This window comes from Staurois parvus, unplaced genomic scaffold (genome assembly GCF_062004578.1).
Source record: "Staurois parvus isolate SC_StPar_1 unplaced genomic scaffold, SC_StPar_1.0 ptg001068l, whole genome shotgun sequence".
Taxonomy (NCBI): Eukaryota; Metazoa; Chordata; class Amphibia; order Anura; family Ranidae; genus Staurois; species Staurois parvus.
This window is the reverse complement of record NW_028318864.1, coordinates 241,389-260,381: the sequence shown is the minus strand read 5'-3', so window position 1 is coordinate 260,381 and position 18,993 is coordinate 241,389. Positions and strand designations below refer to the sequence as shown.

Genomic DNA, 18,993 nt, shown 5'->3' with positions numbered 1-18,993 from the left:
CTGTTTGTTGTGAGTTCCTGTTGAGAACGACGTGTGCAGCATCATGATATTGGCCCGTACCATATGCATTTACCAGCCAATCTTCCTATACACCGTCCAATCTCAATGGTACAACCAGATCTACACAATCAGGAGATAATGATGCATTTATATCAACACTACAGCACCATAAAGATGGCTACAAAGCTCTAACAATGACTTTGGTATGAATACAAATGATGATCCTCGGCCACCATATCTCCCCACTCCCAGGTACGCCGTTCTCTGAGATTTATGGCTGGAACACTCGGCAGGTAAAGATGTTCCTCGTCCAGCAGCAGTCTCTCCGACCAGCAGAAGTTCTCCTCCGTTTAGTAAGCCAGCAAACGTGTTTCTTCGCAGGAAAAAGGTTTTTCCAAATTAAAGATTGTTTTTCTTTTCAAGCCAAAAGTGTGTTTGTCTCATCAAAGGGATTCTCTCCAGAAAAAGTTTTTTTATCAACCAAAAAGTTCTGTTTTCTCAAACAAAAAGTTAAGGTTTTTTTTTCCTTTTTCTTTTCTCTCCTCCTGTATAAATACTGTGGGGATCCATTGTCTGTTGGGTCCACCCGTAGTACATGTCGATTGGACGATCCGAGTATGCTGTCTATTCTAGATGTTCTTTACCTGTCCACTAGAGGCAGTCATGTTCCAGGAATGAAATTTGGATTTCCTGTTTATGTGAGATGTGAAGTAGTGCTGCATTCATGAAATACGGGTCATGATGAAATGTCAAAGTGGCTCTCATTTATATCCCTCTTGGTGACGTCCATTTGGTTGAGTTGGTGTAAGTATTGTGGGCCGTCCTTATTAGATGAGGATTATATTTCTGTGGTTATCAAGTATTATGAAAATGGTTGATACTGAGAAAAATGTTGCGGTCATTTGTCATGGTACTTCATCAGATGACGCACATGCATTATATCAGGCCATCATCTCACATATCTCATATCTTTGTGAACTCTGATATGTAGCTATGTATTGTTAGTAAATCATTTGTGTTCGTATTTCTCAAACGGTCTCCCCATAATCTCCATCCATAGCACGTCATTGGTGACTGGCTGATATTTGCTTCATACTTCATGTGGTTTTGCAGCTGAGAAATGAATGTGATTGTATCATGTGACCAGAATATGTAGATATGGAGAAGTCTGCTTAACCCTCCAACAGCGGAGTATATGGCTTAGTGAAGGAGTTTTCTTCCCATGAATTGCAGAATTTACAGTCTGTGTAAACACCTGAGGATTGGAAGTGTGGCTGGATCTATTCATCCTTCAGAGGGCCAGTGTCTGTGGGGCTCATTGGCCACTGTCTGTGGGGCTCATTGGCCAGTGTCTGTGGGGCTCATTGGCCATTGTCTGTGGGGCTCATTGGCCGTTGTCTGTAGGGCTCATTGGCCATTGTCTGTAGGGCTCATTGGCCATTGTCTGTGGGGCTCATTGGCCATTGTCTGTGGGGCTCATTGGCCAGTGTCTGTGGGGCTCATTGGCCAGTGTCTGTGGGGCTCATTGGCCAGTGTCTGTGGGGCTCATTAACCGTTGTCTCTGGGACTCATTGGCCGTTGTCTATGGGGCTCATTGGCCAGTGTCTGTGGGGCTCATTGGCCAGTGTCTATGGGACTGACTATGGCAAACACGCAGTTGTTATCCCAGCAGATTTTACTCTGTTGATAATAAGTGTTGAAGTTCCTGACATGTTCCTCTCCCAGTCCCGACACGTTCCTCTCCTCGTCTGGTTTAACAATTGTAAGAATGTATTGGAAGCTTTACTTGGTTATGATGTGATTTGGGGAGAACCATCTCAAGGTCCCGTATTGTCTTTCCGTGTTATTCCTCTCATCATCCAGGTCCATACATGCTGTGTCTTCACAATGAACATTTAGGACTTTTGACCAACACTGGTCCGGTGATTTCAGCTCAGGGCTGTGTGAACTCTTTGTGTTTCTTCTTCTCAATCCTGAGGGATAAATCGGCCATTTAGATTGTCAGCATAGTGTTTGGTGAACATCACCTTGTTCTTATGAGCACCTGGGGGGTCAGCAATTGTGAGCGTCTCTTGTATAAATGGTCTATTGTAAAGGAAAGACACTTCGCTTCTCCAGACACTGCTGGTGATTGTTACATGTCACATTGAGTGATAATTCGCTGTAACTTATGGATATTGATGTATCAAAATCATAACTCTGTATACTGGCGGTCTGTCTCTCTGTATACTGGAGGTCTGTCTCTCTGTATACTGGAGGTCTGTCTCTCTGTATACTGGAGGTCTGTCTCTCTGTATACTGGCGATCGGTCACTCTGTATACTGGCGGTCGGTTGCTCTGTATACTTGCGGTCGGTCACTCTGTATACTGGCGGTCCGTCGCTCTGTATACTGGCGGTCAGTACAATGCAGAGATCAGGGCTGCACTACATACAAGATCCATGACGTGTTTCTAGAGTGTGGGATACAGAGGGTTAGTAGAACGTCGGCCAACATTCTTCCTGTATTGTGACACCAACAATGTTTAAGTTAATGTTAAAGCAAGCAGATAGATGGATGGATGGATGGATGGACTGATGGATAGACATAACACACAGACATCCTGCATTGTCTTTCCCTGGCAGAGTCTCTGTAAGAACCATGACTTGTGCTGGCAGAGAGGAATGCAGGATGTGTGCGTTCTGTCCGTCCCATGGAGGATCTTTTAGTTCAAGCCTTGCTGGGGTCAGAATACAGCCTGGATGGATGGATGGATGGATGGATAGATGGACGGATGGATTGATGGATGGACGGATGGATGGATGGGATAAACCATCTTCTCTGGAGCTGGTCTGCTAACCTTCCCACACTGTAGAAAGCAGCCTGTTCCCTCCCTGCTGGCAGAAGCTGTTGGTTTGTCTTTAGACCAAGTGTAGGCAGATAGAAGTCCCTGTATGTCCCAGCGGGGATGGAGGAATCTGTCTGCCTCTTCTATTCTGTCCCCATAGCAGGCTGTGCTGTCAGTGTCTCCTCTCTCTCCCCCCCTCCCCCCATCCATCTGCCGATATCTCCTCCGTCACACTAGAAAGTCAAATAAGTTGGGCTGAGGAAGGGGACAAAATAAACCGACCACTAGGCGCTAAATCCCACCAACCAACATGGGGTGAAGCCAGACAACAAGTGGCGGGTCCCACAGCTGCTCCGATGACCAGGACTGATTCATGTTGATAAATGTCAGCTGGTCAGCGGAGTCTGTGGACAGACGCACTCTTTTATCCGTCACAAAACCTCCAGCAGCACTGAATGTCCGTTCGGAAAGCACGCTGGGTGCAGGACAGGTCAGTAGCTGGATGGCATATTGAGCAAGTTCTGGCCAGTGATCCATCCTCAAGACCCAGTAGCCCAGTGGATGTTCAGTTGGAAAGGTCTCCAAGTATGCTCTTGCCCCTAGATAATCCTGCACCATATGATGCAGACCCTGCCGATGGGTGCTTAAACCTAACAGTCCTGGGCACTGAGGACTAATGCCGGCCATAGACGGTTCGAAAATCTGCTGATTTTTTTTTTTGTCTGAAAGAATATTCGGTGGATTTTTGCACTGTTAGTGGGTTAATTGGTCGGCCGATTTTCGGGTTTTTTGCACTTTTGGATTTTCGGCCATGTTGGAAAATTTGTGGAAAACGGACAATTTTCATGGCAATGATGACCAAATCGGTCGATCATTTTAATAAAAAAAAATATGCTCATGAGCCATGACCTGCAAGGAGCAGAAGTTTGGCTGTTATATGGGGTTATCTTCATGACTTAGTCAGCCGATTTGTGTAAGCGGTGGTGGTAACGTCAGCTTAACGAATGACCGATTTATTGCTCGTAAAATCATCCAATTTTCAACCTGTCTATGGCCTGCATAAAGAACTGTTTGAAGTCTGTGACCCCGCCCCGTCTGTGAGTGGAGATGAGAGCAGCAATTTCCCCAGAGATGGCAGAAGTCTATGCGTTGCTGAAGTTCCAGTATAGACTTCCACTGATTATAGTCGCTTCCAACAATTGTTTGGTTTAGGGCCCCACTAACACACAAGGCCCAATTTTTCGGCAACCGTTTCACAGGTTCATGTCATTTCAATTTTTTTTTTACAATTTTTCTGTAATTGTTACCAATTTTTAACTGCAGGGCCCCTGCCTGCGCCCAGCAAGAGTAAGTGTGAGGGGTCCAATGTTCAGGCACCACCAACACCCAAGGCCCAATTTTATTTATTTTGTACCCCTTACTCATTTACAAGGGGGGGCAGCATCAGGGCGCCCCCTTTTATATAACTGGGTACCCTTATGGTAATGACCCCCCTGCCTGCAAACCCTCATCAGGCCAGGATTGTGGGGAAGAGGCCCTTGTCCCCATGCCGAGAGCACATGGCCTGGTAACGCCCAGGGAGGGGAGGGCCGCTAGTTCATCCCCCCGTCTGTCCTGCCAGGCCTGCGCTCGGATAAAGGGTCTGGTAGGAGGTTAGGAGGGACCCCACACTTTTTTCACTTATTTTGTTGGGGGTGGGGTTCCCCTTAGAAGGCCTAAAGGTCCTGGTATGGCTTTTATGGGGAGCCCCACACACTTTAAAAAAACATTTCACTATGGGGTCCTTCCTAACCTTCCCACTGGACCTAAAGGGTCTGGTAAGGATTAGGGGGGACCCCACACTTTTTTTTTTAATAAAAATGTCAGTCGTGCTGCATCAGGCTCTATACATTGTACAGATGTGCAACTTTGCAGGGAGTTTATGGGGACCCCCCCCCCCAGGAATGATAATTACATTTTTAATTAGTTTTTTTTTACTTTAAGCAATAAAAAAAAAAATGACTGTCCCTTTAAAAACGGTACTTTTGGAATTTTTTTTCACTGATTCCTGTCCCTCAGGGCCATCCCCGAGTCCCCATACCACTTCTGGGGCCAATAACTGGCATAAAAGCCTTCGGAATGGTCAATTTTCAATGTACAACTTCCAGTCCCATAGACTTGCATTGAGTTCAAAGTTTGCAGTTGAACTTTCCTCAAGTTCGAATGTTTGACCGCCAACCGAACAGGGGGTTAGCCTCCCCTCTGATGATGTGCTATGCACGAAAGGCCTAAGGAGGAGCTGACAGAGCGTGACTTCACTGCCGTCGGAACCACGAGGAAGCCCAGCGGCCATCTTTAATAGGGTCAGTGCTGCATACTCTGCATATTACACTGGAGATTCTGTGCTAATGCAACCCTGTCACTGATTTTACTAATAACATTTATTGGAATGAAAGTTCTTTAAATACTACACTATGGGTACCTGTTTCTTGGCTCCCACTTGGAGCTATTAAACTTGCAGGCTACCCCCCATTGATTTTCAACTACCAGAGGAAGGGAGCCCTGTACCCAGGCTGAGCACCCAACCATCCCTAAGGGGACCTCTGGACCCAGCAGATCTCAACAATATCCCAAGACTTGATGACCATTCCATAGATAGAAGCTCACCTATATATCCCTCCTATCTAGAGAGATCCGGGTGGTTATAAACTATGTGCGCATTACCCATGCGCTTCCGGTGAGTGCGCACTTTTACTATTGGTTCCTGTCACAAGCCTATTCTAATCTGCTGCTGAATGGATCATCCATTTGATATACTATGTGAACTGATTTATTTATTTATTATTGAACTCTTTTATCTACTATTGGACATATTTATTTATCGGCGCTGCACCTATATTTACATTTTATTCATTTGAAGGTTTACTGTGGTTACCTTTTTGGTGTTTCAGCTGCTGCTATAAGAGCGTTCACTATATATATCATATTTATTGAACAGGGGGTGTTCAACCCATCACTACTTATTACATGTCTGTGTCCTTCTGTACAAGAATTCTAAGTCCTCATGCACACGGGACGTTGTTACAGCGGCTGTTTTTGGCTTTTGATGATTTTTTCTCCATCCAGTAAACCCCCCAGCATGTTCTCCTCGGTGTCCATACACACAGACTGGAATCAGCATTTTCTGGCTGGAAATAAAACCCAGAACTAGTGGGCTTCTAGAGGAATTTTGTAGCTCTAAACACGCTCTAATGCTGAAAAACGCAGCAAAACACAGTAAACCGCTGTAAACTGGCATTTTTGTACTTTTTTTTTTTTTACTAAAAAAAAATTTTTTTGGTAACAAAAAAATGTGAAAAAACACAACAAAACACCACTAAATGCTAATGCAAAAACCCTAAAAAACTCTGGTATTTAAAGTGACTTTACAAAGCTAATGTTACCAATATTATCACCCCCCCCCCTTCCCCAGTGTACATGGAGCCTTCTAGCTATGTGTCTCAGTCCCAGCCTCTCCCTGTGTAGGAATGTACACCTCCCCTCTGTAGGAGTGTACAGAACGGGTCACACTGGTTACGGAGTGTCAGACTTTCACTTTTGTTTCTCTCTCCTGCTCTCAGCGATGGCGTCTTCTGATCTGAGGAAGGAGCTGGAATGTTCCGTCTGTCTGGACTTTTATACAGATCCTGTAACCCTGAGATGTGGACACAACTTCTGCCGGGACTGTATTGGCCGTGTGTTGGATACACAGAGGGGGTCTGGAGGTTATTCCTGTCCTGAATGTAATCAAAGCTTCAAGAAACGTCCCGTCCTTCAGAAGAATCTGAAGCTACGTAACATAGTGGAGAACTTCCAGTCTACCCATCCAGAGCAGCAGGAGTCCGGGGTCTTCTGTACTCACTGTATTCACACTCCTGTACCGGCTGTGAAATCCTGTCTGCATTGTGAAGCTTCTCTGTGTGACAACCACCTGAGAGTCCACAGCAAGTCACCAGAACACGTCCTATGTGACCCCACCACTTCCCTGAAGGACAGGAAATGCTCCATCCATAAGAAGATCTTGGAGTATTACTGCACCGAGGACTCCACCTGTATCTGTGTGTCCTGCGGGTTCATTGGAGATCACCGGGGACACCAGGTGGAGACTCTGGAGGAGGCCTCTGAGATGAAGAAGAAGAAACTGAGTAATGTTCTGCAGAAACTGATGACCGAGAGAGAGGAGATGGAGAAAGGAGTCCAGAGTCTGCAGGAACGCAGGAGGAAAGTACAAGGGAAAGCAGATGATGAAACCAAGAGAGTCACTGCCTTGTTCAGAGACCTCAGGAGATGTCTGGAAGACCTGGAGAAGAGAGTCCTGAGGGACATCTCCGGGTGGGCAGAGCGGGTCTCCCATCCCATGTTGGATTATATTCGGGATCTGGAAATAAAGAAGGAGGAGCTGTCCAGGAAGATGAGGGACATTGAGGAGCTGTGTAACATGACGGATTCACTGACTGTCCTACAGGAATTAGACACAGGTGACTTGTGTGATACTGAGGGTGGAGATGAGGACAGAGAGAGACATGAGAACCGTCTCCATGATGGAGGGGATGGGGATGTGGGGGGGATCTCACACACATTACACACGAGTTTATCTGATATCATGTCGGGGGTCAATGTACAGAAATGTACAGGCACACATGTCTCTCCACATTCTACTACAAAGGGCAAAGGTCCCATCAATGGTCCACCATCCAGGCCAGACCCCCAACCCTCCCCCACTGGAGGACCAAATATTGGGGCTGTACAGCAAACATGGGGGGTGTCGGGGGTTACAGACATATTACTGGATGTGAGGACAGCTGGTAATGATCTACATATATCACATGATGGGAAAACTGCATCCTCATCATCAGATCAGAATCGGCCAGAAACACCAGCGAGGTTCCTCTGTCCTCAGGTGATGAGCAATCAGAGCTTCTCCTCCAGGAGACATTACTGGGACATGGATGTTGGGGGGTCAGAGTACTGGAGAGTCGGGATGTGTTACCCCAATATAGACAGGAGAGGAGATCAGTCATGGATTGGATGTAATAATAAGTCCTGGGGGTTGGAGGGGTGGTTGGGGGGTAATCAGTACTCTGTGATATATGACAGTAATTGGACCCGATTACCCGACGGTGTCTCCAGTACCAGAGTCAGGATAGATCTGGATTATGAGGCCGGGCGGATCTCCTTCTATGATCTGTGTGACCCGATCCGACACCTCCACACCATCACCACCACCTTCACTCAGCCCCTCCATGCCGGGGTATGTGTATGGGAAGGTTGTATAAAGATATGTGGGAGGAGCCAGAAGTGAAAGATCCACCCAGAGACATCACAGGAGGAAGGGCAGGAAACAGGAATGATTTGTGGAGAAAGCTGCAGGTTCCGGGGCTGTCATCTTCATCCTAAACCTCACTTCACTCCCTAGTGTGTCACTGACCAGGAACAAGCATGCAGGAGGTCCGAGTGTTCCGCCTTCACTGGCTGCATGCTTGTTCTGGGTCAGTGACACCCTAAGTAGTGTAGCCAGGATGGAGATGATAGCCCTGGAGCCGGAACCTTCCCAGTGTATCTATAGCCACAATGTGTGTTTTCAGTTTTGGATGGCGTGTGGAAGGATTAGAGCCCCTGTCAGTTTTTCCTGCTATCCAGGACTCTGTCAGAATGGTTTCCTTTCACTTCCCGTCCTGGCTAGACATGTGCACCACCAACACATTTCTTTTCCTTCACTTCCTTATGGAAATCATTTCATTTCCCTCCATTTTCCGGTTTTGGAATTTTGTTTTGTTTCATTTCAAATTCAGAAAATTCAAATCTAATTCAAAAAGTAATGAATCAGCATTCAGGTGTATTCTATTCCAAATTCCAATTTTGGTAAACGGTTATTATAATTTTTGGGCAGAGTCTGATTTTTGTAAATATTTCTCATTCATGTATAAAATTGGGCGGAGTCTGGTTCCCGTATATAATTATGGCGCGGCACCTCCAGCCGTTGCGGCAGAATAACTGAATGAATAATAATAATATGGACACCTGAATACAATACACCACACAATGTCATCTTCCTGAATTCTTCTACCAATGGGATTTCTTACCGAATAAACAAATCTCACCAATCTGATTCATGACCAAATCCTTGATTTCTATACAGAACTCTTTGGATCTATTTGAATACAAACGAATGTTCTGGTGACGAGTATTTCCTACACACTATGGAAGAATAATCCACAATGTCGCTCATACAATGTACACAGAGCAACGTAAAATAACAAAACCTCAATTTCTCAGCGATTTACAAAATACGATCTGTCAGCATCCAGTATATAGTGAAGGAAATGCGTATTTGCTCCCCTCTGATGCTGAATGTTCGCCCCTCACACAGAAATGATCGGTCTAACAATGGAATGTTCCCCCCTCACACAGAAATGATCGGTCTAACAATGGAATGTTCACCCCTCACACAGAAATGATCGGTCTAACAATGGAATGTTCGATGTAACACTGAGAGACAGAATATAACAACAAATTCAGCAGAAATGCGTCTAACAAATGATGACTGATCTGCATGTTCATGAGGGAAAGAAGGATTGGATCCCCTATCATTCAGCAGGATTTCTGGCTACCAGGTGTCTTTCATACAGGTAACAAACTGAGATTAGAAGCAGTCTCTTAAAGGGAGTGCTGCTAATCTCATTGTGTTATCTGTATAAAAGACACCTGGCCACAGGAGCAATCAAACCATCAGATTCCAAACTATCAACCATGGTAAAGACCAAAGAGCTGTCCAAGGATGTCAGGGACAAGATGGTAGACCTACACAAGGCTGGACTGGGCTACCAAACTATGGCCAAGCAGCTTGGTGAGAAGGTGACAACAGTTGGTGCAATCATTCACAAACGGAAGAAACACAAAACAACTGTCAGTCTCCCTAAGTCTGGTGCACCATGCAAGATCTCCATCCGGAGCGCTGTGTCCTTTACAGACCTCCCCAGATGACCACCCGGAGCTCTGGGTGGTCAGAGGAGGCCTTTAATGCACACAGTGCTCTGGGTGGTCTGAGGAGGCCTGTAATACACACAGTGATCTGGACGGTGGTCTGAGGTGGCCTGTAATGCCCACAGTTCTCAGGGTGGTCTGAGGAGACCTGTAATGTCCACAGTGCTCTGGGTGGTCTGGGGAGGTCTATAATGCTACACAGCACTCTGAGGAGCCCTGTAATGCACAGTTCTCTGGGTGGTCTGAGGAGGCCTGTAATGCACACAGTTCTCTGGGTGGTCTGAGGAGGTCTGTAATACACACAGTGCTCTAGGTGGTCTGAGGACGCATGTAATGCTACACAGTTCTCTGGTTGGTCTGAGGAGGCCTGTAATGCACACAGTGCTTTGGACTGGTGGTCTGAGGACGCATGTAATGCTACACAGTGCACTGGGTGGTCTGAGGAGGCCTGTAATGTACACAGTGCTTTGGATTGGTGGTCTGAGGAGGCCTGTAATGCTACACAGTGCTCTAGGTGGTCTGAGGAGGTCCTGAATGCAAACAGTTCTCTGGTTGGTCTGAGGAGGCCTGTAATGCACACAGTTCTCTGAGTGGTCTGAGGAGGCCTGTAATGCACACAGTTCTCTGGGTGGTCTGAGGCGGTCCTGATTGCAAACAGTTCTCTGGTTGGTCTGAGGAGGTCCTGAATGCATACAGTTCTCTGGGTGGTCTGAGGAGATCCTGAATGCACACAGTGCTCTGGTTGGTCTGAGGAGGTCCTGAATGCATACAGTTCTCTGGTTGGTCTGAGGAGGTCCTGATGCATACAGTTCTCTGGGTGGTCTGAGGAGATCCTGAATGCACACAGTGCTCTGGTTGGTCTGAGGAGGTCCTGAATGCATACAGTTCTCTGGGTGGTCTGAGGAGGTCCTGAATGCACACAGTATTAGGTACACCACACCACTAAGCACACTATGGTCAATACCTTGCTTGCTGGGAGGGGAAGCACTCACGGGATTTACAGGTGGAGCTCCAAGGACCCCGGAAGTCCCCATAGGTAAATGTCCCTCCCTCACAATTTCATTACCTTTTCATTCATTGGTGAAAATTAAATTGATTTCCTCAGTTTTCCTCCATTGATAAATATGTCGGGTCATTTTCATTTTGTTTTCATCATTGGAAAAATGCCGCTGAGGAAAATTATGGGTGAAAATGTTTTTGTCGATGAAATTACCACTGAATGCTGGGAATATTTTCCTTGCACCTGATTGGATGCTTTTTACAAAGTGAAGCTTCACCACATTCCCTAAGCTCTGGGGAAAATGAGGGAACTGCACTTGCAGAGTGCCCAGTCTATTTGTCTTTAGTAAGCCACTGACGTCATTCCGCACCCACCTGCTGTACACATCTGTGGGCGGGGCCAGGTGATTGGCACCCAGAGAGGAGAGAATACACATGGAGACCAGAGATTGCAGTAACGTGTATTGGTAGAAACGTTCTGACAAGGTGGGAACAGAGACAATGTAACACGGCTGAACTGGCCCAGCAGCACTAACACATTGCAGAGGATTCCCAAAACAACTTATAATGCCGACAGCCTCTGACAGAGGAGGTGGATGGAAGGTGGTATGACAACAAGGAACTTGGATGTGGAAGGGCTCCTGGCTGGTGATACAGGTGAGTGGTCCCTAGTCTGTCCCTCCCCCACTGGAACCTTTCCCTGTGCTAGACACACTGTCCCTGACCAGCAAGTATCGGTTCCTGACCTAGTCACTTCACTAATTGTGGAATTGTGAACATGGCGGCAGTCAGGCTCCAGTCCTGGTGGTCATTGGTGTGTTCCCTCAGCTCCTCCTACCTTGTAGAGGGTTAAACCAGAATGTGTTGAGGTGTGAAAGGTTTAGTATGTTATGTGGGAGTAAGGAAGAGCGACTCGGGGAGACTCGGGATCTTCCACCAAGTGACCTTGTTCTGGCTGAGCAATGAGATGAGGTGTGGTGGTGGAACAAGCTCCATCACTGAACCCTGTCCTGCATCCTTCCCAGCAGCTAGTAGAGTTACCCAGTGTGCCGTGAAGGATATGTAATGTCCCTGACCATGCCTGCTGGACCACGTGTCATCAGTATTGTGGACCTTGCTGCTGACTGCCCTATCCAATGAGGCCAAAACATTGCCTTCCACATGATGGTACAGAGCTGGAATGGCCTTATTGAAAAAAATTGTCTTTTCAGAACCTGTCCCTGTGGTACAGCACATTCTGCAAATTCACGGAAGGGGGCAGAGTCCAGCAGATGGAAAGGCAGCAGTTGTAACGCAGCAATTTGGCCAGGCTAGCATTTAGATCAGGGGTGAGCAAACTTTTTGACTTGAGGGCCGCAATGGGTTCATATATTGGACCCGGGGGCCGGACCAAAAGTAGATGAATGATGTGTATGTGTCATCCATAGTAAGTATAGTAATATTCCCCCATAGTAAGCATAGTAATTAATCCCCCATATAGTAATTCATCCCCCATATAGTAATTCATCCCCCATATAGTAATTCATCCCCCCCATAGTAATTCATTCCCCATATTAATTCATCCCCCATATTAAGTCCCCCCTGTGTCAATTTACTTACCTTTGCTCCGCGCGTTCCTTTCGCCATGTTCCCGCGCCGTTCCGGTCTTCAGGGCGGACTGTGAGAGGAGCCTAGCTCCCCTCCCCTCACGTTCGTCACGCTGCCCCGCCTACACACATCCTTTTTTTTTTTTTTTAATTCAAATATTTATTAATTTTTCATATTTATAAATACATATAAAAAGGGAAGAAGGAAAAAAGGACGTGACAAAACATTTCCCCAACAATCTCATATATCATATACAATTCTTATCCCTTCTATTTCCCCCTTTTTATTTCCCGTCCCTCTACCCCTATTCCCATACCACATCCCGCCACCCTCCCACTCTGCTTTCCTCTCTTACATTCTTTCCTAAAGTGTCAAAAAGAAATTTCACTTATCACTTCCCATTGCTTCACATATACTCGTTTGTTGTATAAAATCTTCCCATTGTCTCCATCTCCTATTGTAAATCTCCATCTTGTCTTCTTGGATATAATACAATTTCTCCATCCTACTAATCTGATTTACTCTCTCTACCCAATCCTTTTCTCTCGGCACCTCTGGACTATGCCAGAATTTAGGTATCAAACCCTTTGCTGCATTTACATAGTACCATATACCCAAGTCTTTATATTTATTCACTGGTAAATCCGTACTATGTAACAGGCACGCTTCTGGATCTAGTCCTATCTTTATCCCTGAGATTTTCCTTATTAAGTTGACTATTGTCTCCCAGTACCTTTGGATCTTTGGACACTCCCACCACATATGAAACCACGTACCAATCCCTCCACATTCCCGCCAACACTCCTGTGTTTTTTCTACATCTATTTTATGTTCAACACTCGGTGTAATGTGCCATCTTGCCAAACATTTATAATTTACCTCCACCTCTCTCATACTGACATTTTCATGTATAAGTCTATATATTTTCCTCTGTTTATCTTCATCTATCTCTATCCCCAGGTCTTTTTCCCATTTATCTATATAGATTGGTTTTACTTCCATGACTAACTCAGTGAGAATCTTATAGATTTTTGCCGTACCCCGTTTCCCATCTCCCCGTGATTCCAACAACCTCTCAAACAAATTCCACTCCTTTTTTCCTCTCATAGGTTTTGGAAGCCCTTCTACAAAGTGTTTTAATTGGTGATATTTCCACTCATCAATCTTAATAAAAAGTTCCCCTCCACCTTTCTTTAAATCCTTCAGTGTTTTCAATTTATGTCCATCCATAATATCTCTCAATTGAATATCTTCCTTTTTAATCCATTTTCCTACATTTCCCTCTATACCTGGTGGAAAATATTCCATATTCCTTAGTGACATTAATTGTGAATTAAAATCCCATTTCATATATTTATGTAAATTATCCCAAACTTTTAAAACATTCAGTGTATATACACTCGTGGTGTCTTTTAAACCTCTATATTGTGAAGGTGCCCATATGCTTCTACTCAAATCCACACCACTCAAATCTTCCTCTATCTTGACCCATCTTTTCCCCTCTACATTGTGTGTCCAATCATAAATTCTTGTTAGAACTACAGCATTATAATATCTCTTAAGGTCTGACACTCCCAATCCCCCTCTCTCTTTACTTCTAGTCATCAGGTCATATGATATTCTAGGTTTTTTATTTTTCCATATAAATTTTGTTATCTTTTTAATTTCTTTAAAAAAGGCCTCTGGGAGTCTAATTGGGATCATCTTATATTTATACAGGACTTTGGGTACGATTATCATTTTTAGCAGATTTATACGTCCTAACCAAGATGGGTTTCCTCCTCCCAATTTCTTCAATTCCTCTTTGATCTCATTTAGAAGAGCAATATAATTTAATTTATACAATTTTGTATATGAAGCAGTTAGTTTAACCCCAAATATTTTATCTCTTTATCTCTCCATATAAAAGGGAATTCTTTTTGTATCTTTTCTTTCTCACTATTCGGAAGATTTACATTTAAGATCTCAGTTTTTGTTGGGTTGATTTTTAAGTTTGATAATTTCCCATACTCCTTTAAGCTTTTTATTAAGTTCGGGAGTGTTATCCTAGGATTTCCCACATAAAACAACAAGTCGTCCGCAAAGGATGCCACTTTATGTTCAGTTTCCCCTATCTGTATTCCCTTTATGTCTACGTTCTTCCTGATTGTTTCCAACAAAGGTTCCAATGATAACACATATAGCAATGGGGACAATGGACATCCCTGTCTTGTCCCATTTGACATCTCTATGGGGTCAGATTTTTCACCATTTACCAAGATTACCGCAGAGGGCGCTCTATATAACTTTCCTATCCACTCCCTCATCCTACTACCTACTCCCATGATCTCTAAGGTATCCATCATAAAGCCTTTTCAGCATCACTCGAGAGCACCACTACCGGGGTTTTCCCCTTCCTAGCTTTCTGGATCAATAGCATAGTTCTGATTCCATTATCTCTACCCTCTCTTCCCGACACAAAGCCCACCTGGTCTCCATGGATCCAATCTGGCATTAAATCTTTAATTCTATTTGCTAGGACCTTTGCGTATAACTTCGTATCTATATTTAGCAGTGCAATTGGTCTATAATTGGAGCATTGAGTAGCGTCCTTCCCTTCCTTATGTATAAGTGTTACATGGGCTTGTAGGGATTCCTGTCTAACCTCCATTTCTCCACCCAGGGCATTCATATAATCTTTCAATTTAGGTATTAGCAGTTCACTATATTTTTTATAATACCTCACGGTATATCCATCTGGGCCTGGACTTTTCCCCACCTTAGTATTTTTTAATGCTATTTTTATTTCCTCCTGCGTGATTTCTACTTCCAGGGATTTCAATAAGTCTTCATCTACCTTTGGTAGTCCTGCATTTTTTAAGTATATTCTTCTTTTTTCTCTACTCTCATTTTCACCTTCATTCTCAACATCCTGGGAATTAATATTATACAACTTACTATAATATTCCTTGAACACCTTTACGATCTCTTTAGTGGAGTGAGCCATTTCTCCCTTGGAATTTCTTATTTATTCTATATAATTTCTATTTTTCTTTTTCCTTAGGGCTTTCATTAAATATTTTCCTGGTCGATCTCCCCATCTATATCTCTCTCCTGCTACTTTATTAAGTACTCTCCCCCCTCTTCCTCCATTAATAACTCCAATTCTTTCTTCTCTTTTATTACCTTCTGTCTTATCTCGCTTGTTGTTCTATTTTTATGGATCTGTTCCAGGTCATATATTTCTTTTAATAGCCCCGTTAATTTCTTACTTCTTTCCCTTTTCTTTTTTACCCCTAACGCAATCAGTATACCTCTAATATATGCCTTATGGGACTCCCAAACTGTGGCCACTGACACATCCCCTATTTCCATCTCCTTTCTGATCTTCTGATCAATCTCTTGGTCTTGTAGAACAGCCTCATTTAACCTCCATCCTATCCCCCTTGTTAACTTCCTCCCCCATCTTACTTTCATTATAACTGGGGCATGGTCTGAGAGTGTCATTGTCTCTATTTCTACTTTAACCACCCTCTCAATAAGTTGATGGTCTACCATTATATAATCTAATCTCGAGTATATCTCATGTGCATTAGAGAAGAAGGTATAGTCTCTTTCCTTTCCATGCATTATTCAATCTTCCCTTTTTGAAATCCATCAGTTTTCTTAATATCCCTTTCAGGTATACCTCTGGTTTTTTATTTGGGCAGTAGATATATATTCACTATTGTACATTCCATTTCCTGCAATCTACCTCTCAAAAACAAGAATCTCCCCTCAGGATCCGTTTCTCTCTCCTCCATCTCCCACCTTGCGTTTTTAGCAAACCCAGTTGCCACCCCCTTAGCTCTCTTAATTGGGGAATCCGCATAGAACCATGTTGGATAATTTCTGGTGTTTAATTTTATATTTGACTTAATCTCAAGATGTGTCTCCTGTAAAAAAAACTACCAAAGCTTCTCTATGTTGTAATTCTTTAAATAGTTTAAATCTCTTCCCGGGACTATTCAACCCCTTTACATTATATGTTATAAATTGTATATCTTCCATATTTCTTGCATACATCTCCTCCCTCTGCAGAGTGTTTTTAAAAACTTCCCCCTATACCATCCTCCTCCCCCTCTCCCACTACACCCCGCCCCTCTCTCCTCCCCCCTCCCTACCATCCACCCCCCCCTCCCCCATCTCCCCTCCCGTCCCCACTCCCCCTCCGTCTCCCCCCTCCCCCATTGGGCCTATTTTTTTTCCATCTAATCCTTTTGTGAGCCTAATGCACATTTGGATCTTGACCCTGAGGTAGAACTCTAACCTTGTACGGTTCACCTACCCTCCATTTCCCCCGATGTTCCCCTAACTATTCATTCTCTATTCCTTCTTCTAACTTGCTGCCACTCCTCTTTTCCCTCAGCATATATCCCTCCCTCTTCTTCCTCCCAACCTGGAATCTCTATTCTTTGAATATTAAGTTTATCAAAAAAGTCTCTTAACCACTTCCAGACCGGACACTTTTACCCCCTTCCTGACCAGGGCAATTTTCAGCTTTTAGCGCTATCACACTTTGAATGACAATTGCGCGGTCATGCAACACTGTACCCAAATGAATTTTTTACCATTTTTTTTAGATAGATAAAGCTTTATTTTGGTGGTATTTATTCACCACTGGGATTTGTATTTTTTTTTGCTATGTAAATGAAATGTCCAAAAATTTTTTAAAAAAGTGTTTTTTTTATAAAATTTTGCAAAAATAATATTTCATCATAAATCTTAGCCAAAATTTATTCCGTTATTTTTTTAGTAAAAAAAAAAAATCCAAATTAGTTTATAAGCAAAAATTATAATTTTTAAACATTTTTTTTTACATTTTTATTTTATTTTTTATATTTTTTATTTTTATTTTATTTTTTTACATACTGTCACCCTAGCAGTACAGTGTCACCATGGTGACACTGTACTACTTGTGGGGGGTGATAAAGATTTTTTTTTTTTTTTTACACTGATTGCTTTTACACCCATATAGGATGTAAAAGCAATCATTTCTCTTTCTCTCTGTGTGCATTCCTGCACTCATTGAGAAATACAGAGTGAGCTGTGATTGGTCAAAGCTTGTCACATGGTACAAGGCTTTTGTGAATAGCCTTGTACCATGTGACCTCTGTGATCATTCACAGATTTCACACATAGTAAGCAATGATGTCAGAAGTGACATCTTGCTTACTACTTTGCATGTGATCACTGATTCGCCAATCAGTGATCACATGATCGGGACCTCGTACAGAGGTCCCGTCCGACGATCGGTGTTTCACTGTGTCCGGAGGACACAGCGGGCACCGGATCGCGGTGCTGCGCGCTCCCAGGGAGCGCGCACAAGCAGGGTGCGGGGAGGCCGTTTATAGATGGCCACCCGACCCTGCAGTGCCACCGTCCGGCCGTTTATATACAACGGCCGGTCGGGAAGTGGTTAATTCCTCTGGAAATCTAAGGTATGCAGTAACTCCATTCTTCCATCCGATTTGACACATCGAGCTACTCCATCTATATTGTATATTTTGTTTTTTCATCTGTTCTATTAGTGGTCTCAATGATCTTTTTCTCGTTAATGTCTCAGGTGTCAAGTCTGCAAAAATTTGCAAATTTTTTCCTTCATACTCAATACTAGCTCTTCCTTTTATCTTCTTCCATACTTCTCTCTCTCCATTTTTATTAAAGTGTACCACTACGTCTCTCGGTCTCCCTTCCATCCGATCTCGTTGGAACCTTCCTAACCTGTATATATTGTCCAATACAAATGTCTCAGTTCTAGGTCTACCCATGATGGAGTTTAGAATTTTTTGTATTGTCTCTCTTAAGTCTTCTTCTTGTGCAAGCTCTAGAATTCCCTTTATCCTGAGGTTATTTTTCCTATACATGTTACCTTGTATCTCCAACTTATATCCCAGCTTTTTCTGTTCTTGCCTAATCTCCATTATCTGATTTCTCAGTTCAGGAATGGCTTGAGCATGTTTTTTAATTTTTTCTTCTGTTTCTTCTACTCTGGACAAAAGATGTCCCAAGTCTTTCCGAATAATTCCCATCTCTTGTTTAATTGATTTTTCCAAATTTCCAAACATTTCTGCCATCTTTTTTATTTGGGATTTGTAGTTCTCCTTCATTTTCTCTTAGCTCTATTCCTCCTATTATTTGTTGGCTATTATTATCCATTTCCCCAGATGATCTGGCATTCTTATCCATACTGTTTTCCATTATACTTTTTTCAGCTACCCCCTGAGTTCTTTCTGGGGTCACATTACCTTGAGACGTAAATTTTCTAATTGTTCCAGATTGGGAATGCTTGGAACCACTCCCTTTGCTATTTTTACTCTTCATTTTTTCTATATGTGTCCAAACCCTCTTCTTTAAGGCTTTAGGGTATATGCTGTAATGGGTCCTTTAGAGAGGTTCTAATTTCTTCGATCTACTTGGTATTACCCCCCTTTTTTTTTTTCTATAAATACTTCTGCTGCTTTAATAAACTGACAGCCATCCTGACCGTATCACGCTCCACGGGCCGGATTAAAAGGTCCACCGGGCCGTATACGGCCCACGGGCCGTAGTTTGCCCATT

At 43.7% G+C, this 18,993-nt stretch overlaps 1 protein-coding gene across 1 annotated transcript in view; it reads right to left on the bottom strand.

The window, feature by feature from the left end:
• Window positions 1–2,191: 2,191 nt before the first annotated feature.
• The window catches only part of LOC149440573 (E3 ubiquitin-protein ligase TRIM21-like), a 33,165-nt gene continuing 16,363 nt past the window's right edge, over window positions 2,192–18,993 (bottom strand). The window contains exon 3 of the mRNA XM_089658433.1: window positions 2,192–2,425. Coding sequence (XP_089514559.1) covers window positions 2,192–2,425 — 234 coding nt within the window. The remainder of the gene's footprint in view (window positions 2,426–18,993) is intronic.